The sequence below is a fragment of the Dermacentor albipictus genome, chromosome 8, assembly GCF_038994185.2.
Source record: "Dermacentor albipictus isolate Rhodes 1998 colony chromosome 8, USDA_Dalb.pri_finalv2, whole genome shotgun sequence".
Lineage (NCBI taxonomy): Eukaryota > Metazoa > Arthropoda > Arachnida > Ixodida > Ixodidae > Dermacentor > Dermacentor albipictus.
In genome coordinates, this window is record NC_091828.1 from 108,412,547 (window position 1) to 108,417,333 (window position 4,787).

Consider the following 4,787-nt stretch of genomic DNA (forward strand, 5'->3'; position numbering starts at 1 on the left):
AATGGTTCTATATGCATGCATACCTATGTATTTACTCCTTTACTTTTGCGTTGATATTATCCACCAATCAGATAGTCTCCGTTTAGTTATTTCTACCTGTTCAAAGTCTATTCTACTTTCACTGCCTTTAAAACCCAAAGCTTTGAATAGTTCCCCGTTAGATTCAACGGCAGGGTGAAGTTGTTCGCAAGCAAGTATCAGGTGTTCAGCCGTTTCCTCCTCCTCTCCACACGCCTCGCACACCAAATCTATCTCCTGGTATATCTGGCTCGGTACGTTTTAGGCCGCAGTACACCTGTCCTGGCTTCAAACAACAATGACCTTCCCTTGGAGTTATCGCAAAAATTTTCTTTGGCTATTTCTTTGGCGTTTCTGCAGCGCCACCTGGGCAGGGCGTCACGCCCCATTGTACGTTCCCCGCTGCACGCAAGCGAGCAATATTTTGCTCATGCGTTGCGGAAGCATTGTATCGCTTCTCGCACGATTCATTTAACGGGCTCAAAAAGCGTTGCGGGGATCCTTTAGCGGGAGTTCAGACACCCAGTGAAGAAAGAAAAATAAACAAATACACGTTCTAAGATACGAATGAAAAAAGCAAATAAGCTGTATTATTGTAGGCAGTACATTTTATTAGGTCTCGGCCGTGCGTTCATCTACGCGATCTCTTTGAGGTCACGATTCAGCGGCTTGGCGAGTCCTATGAACGTAGCCGTCGAACAATGGAGGAAGCAGGGACCGTCTCGAACCAGGGTGCCTTCGATTTCATCGCCAGCCCGCTTCATCCACGTGATCCGCTTCTCGTTGCCGCCGGCAGAGTTTCGGTAGTGAACGTGTACACACTTGATGTGAGGCTTCAGGCTGGCAGTGAACGTCATCAGGCACAAGGTGGCCATATTGTCGAGTAACGGCACCGCCGACAGAAGGCACAGGCACTGCAGGCTGGCGATGCACGAGATGTTTTCCTGGAACGACACAATGTCCGCAAGAAATTACGTTACATTCCTAAGTAATGTACACCTAAATAACTAATAGGGGCGTAAATGTGTCTTTAACTAGCACTCTTACGCCGAAAAAATCATGTGATGTGAAGCTAACTGCTCCCTATGAAAACCGGAACGAAGACTCAGCCGACCCGCGGCCGTTTATTGCTAAAAAGGACTTCACATGCCAGATGACACCTCCTGATTGGTCCCAGCTCGTCACAAGACAGAAGGGGGGTGCGCTATCTAGCTTAAATACTATGAGACATAAATGTACGATAACACAGATCTGACAGGGGGTGACACTATACTACACATTCTTTTAAGGGCGCAAATTATAGTGCACGCATTGGGGATGGTGAGCTCATGACCAGAGCAGAAATATCACGAAATAACAGGACGTGTGTCTACCCCCTTTTTCTCGTCGCGTTGTATTGAGCTGTTTCAGCTCAAGGAACGATGCAACATGCGAGTGCACCAATGGAGGGGCAGAGCCTAGGACGTCTTCCCGGAGTAATTTCAGTTGCCTTTATCTAACCCTTCGATTTCGTTGTGTTCGGTAAACTTTAAAAAGAGAAATTAAGCTGTCGGAAATTGTACTGAACATCCTAAAGAACGTGAAGGGTGCAAATCAGTTGTGCGTTAATGCAGGTACTTATGGTTGGAATCGGTGGCCTGTTCTGAGCGAAACAGTTAGCTCTCGGAAGCAGTTTTTCTTTTCGTTTCTTCTGCCGTTAGAGGGTGACAGTGTCTGCGAGTGTAATTATATAGTTACCTTGAGCATTTACTTGAAGAAAGATACGCAGGCGCAGTGAACATGATGGAGAAGTACTTTGTTGCGTATTAGTTTGTTCATACTAAACAATTCAGTAATGCACAGCGCAGAATCCGTTTTTCTTTTTGTTCGCTTCTGAAAGGAAAGTGCGCGCATCTCATGTCACGGTAGTGGCAGAACTATTGTATATGTTTCCGCATTTCCGGGTTGTGCTAGCGATTTCTTTACGGATATATTGGCTTCCTTGCTGTCGTTAACCAATAAATCAATAAACCACTTTGTAGGCTGCGCTGTGTCCCACCCCTCCCTGCCTCCACCGTTTTTTCATTCATTTTGCGCGTTACCTAACTCCCCGAGTAAATAAATAAACGAAGCAATTTAAATTTCGGCGCCGTCGACACGTTTAGAGTACGGAAACCATCCTCAAATATGCTCGTGGCACTGACAGCACGTACACCAAGCCCGACTCACCAGCAGACACGCGTCGCCGAAGGGCAGGGCATCGTGCCGAAGCACGAGACAACTCAGCGAGCTGTTTCTGGCGAGCACCTGAACCAGAGACGGGTAGTCTGGGTGCGAGGGACTAGGGCAGTCTGACAGCCGCACGGAAACCGCTGGGCAGGCCACGACGAACCAAATGAAGATACGGCCATGCACATCAGTGAGAGTCAGCCTGGTAAGCGGGTTGTGAAACACGGGGGCGTCTTCGTACATTTCCAACATGTCTTTGGGATCGAGGAATAACTTACCCTCGCAGCCGGCGCACCGAACGAAGTTACCCCGCCTATCGAAGCGCACGTCCAGTTCTTTGAATTCGGGGCAGCTTTGCGCCAGACGGCGCAGAGCTGACGGGCGGCGAAGCCCGCAAGGGGTCGCCGAGAGGGATTGCAGATGCTTCAGCGAGCCGTCCTGGAGCAGTGCCGTCAATTCGAGGTCGGGGCCGAAGTGGAACGCGCTTATGTTAAGCTCGACGACTTGCTGGAGCTTGGAGGAGATGAAGTCGCGAAGGCTGTCGCGGTACACGGCTCCTGCCGTCGCGTAAAAACCATTGGAGGGCTGGGCCGGAAGTAGCGGAAGACAGAGTTGGCGCACGTGCGTCCAGCAGTGTCGAAGGCCGGCCACGCGAATCCACTCCGCCGTGGTGCCTCCGGCGTGGTGGACGGCAACCAGGACCAGTTGTTGCGGCAAAATGAGGCGATCAGCAATGTTGACAGCGAGGTCTACAAGTCGAACACCGCTCCACGAGTTGGTCGACCTCCGGTATCTGACGTTGGCGCAGACGGCCGCGCAGGCCGTGAAGTCCAACGGTGTGGACGGCAGGCGTCGATCGGAGGATGGCACCTCGGAAGAGAACGTGAATGTTTCCAAATTGACGCGCTGTTGGAGGATGTCGTTACACTCCAGGAGCGCGGTCAAGAATGCTCCGCGCACGAAATGAACGTGCAGCTTGTCCAGGTTCGGGCAGTAGCGCAGGAGCGCGGAGAGGAGCTTGAAGTTCGGGTAACCGCTCACTTCGACGTACATGCGGCGGAGAATGCGAGCCAGGGCGCCTGGCACTTTCTGACTCCACGTCCGTGTCAGCCACGAGGGAGAACTCAACTTCCGTCAGATAGTGAAGCCGTTCCAGCATTAAACCGAGCAGGGCGCTCGGCTTGAGCGGGCAGGCGACGCAGCGCAAGGATTGGAGTCCCGTACATTTGGCGATGTGCAGAGGCAGTTCGTTGGGTTCGACAAGAATGCAATTCGTGAGGTCCATTTCGCGGATGGCGCACACCACTCCCACATCTTGCAGCTGCTCGTCCAGAGAAGACACCCCTAGGTTGGCGGGCAGACTCAGCATCACTGCGGTGTTCCGGTGACGTGTTTCGTTAGGGAAGCTGTTCACACTCGTTGAATTAGAGGCTGGACTGGCGCGGCCCAACGAACAGGGAAAGGCGACGGTACTAAATGTGCGTTACGCACGACCTCTGACGGATGTTTGTTGCACACGTGATACACTACGGGCGAGGAACCTGACGTCACGCCGGTGCGGCGGCGCTGTCGTCACCCCGAACGCGTGCAGGAGAAACATTTAGGCGAGATGCGCGACCGAATTTTCCGCCTTTCTTCGGCGAGGATTATTGTTCAAAGCGGCGAACAGCGATTAAGAGCATAAGAAGTGACGAAGTTGTTCGCTCGTTTTGCCTTCTTCTGTATGTCTCCTTGCTCACAGCATAAAGTTGTAGATGGATGAACTCGTAGATATGATACACTGCACGAGATAAGGTTCTGCCGAAGCAGCGCATGTGCGTCTGCAGAACACCGGAGTCAGCTTGAAGCGATATGTATCCTGTCACCTTAAAGGCAACACTTATGTAAACGCGGCACTAAGAAATCGGGCTGATCGAGCCTGTCGTGACCGCGCGCTCTTTCGCATGAGCTCGGTTCTGAGAAGCCTTGAACAACGACGACACGCAGCGTCGTGCCGAGACATCGACGCGTCCGAGCAGGACTTCCGGTTCCGGCAGCCGTCTGCAACAGCTTCTGCTTCATGGGTCGCGTCGTTATGATTAGGTTGAGTGCTTGTCTGTGCGCCTTGTCATTGTAGCCTTCCCGCTGCACAGCGCCTTAATCGCGGCGTCACAGTGCTTCCGCGCAAGTCTCAGCGCCGGCTGCAGCCCCGACCAGTCTGCGGTTACATGCGCGCTGCAAACGGGTCGAGCTGGATCGACCCACACCCCGTGGAGTCGGGCCGACTCAGCCCGGCTCGACGCTCGTTCAGCTCGACCGGGCGGCGTTTGCGCGAGCTCGACAGGCCAGTTCCAACCCGATAAGCCGACTCGACCCGCTTCTGTCGGGCTCATGGAAAACGCCCCGACATTATCTTGTGTCGTCGAGCGGAAATACCGGCAGGAAGAAGCGGAGTGAACCGGACAGGCGCTCGCTTACGACTGAAGTTTAATGATTGTTTTCCAGTGAGTGGAGGGCCGCACATGCGCAGTCAAAAGGCAGATTCAAAGCTCATGCATAATCACATGCAGACATTGTAAAAA

General features: G+C 52.7%; 1 protein-coding gene across 1 annotated transcript; it reads right to left on the minus strand.

Annotated features, from left to right (window-relative positions):
• Positions 1–619: 619 nt before the first annotated feature.
• Positions 620–4,549, minus strand: LOC139049000 (uncharacterized). The gene is made up of 2 exons (XM_070524016.1): positions 2,227–4,549; positions 620–962 (listed from the first exon to the last, which is right to left on the minus strand). Exons 1-2 carry the CDS (start codon positions 3,277–3,279, stop codon positions 654–656), a joined length of 1,362 nt encoding a protein of 453 aa, XP_070380117.1. The 5' UTR covers positions 3,280–4,549; the 3' UTR covers positions 620–653.
• Between the last annotated feature and the right edge of the window lie 238 nt (positions 4,550–4,787).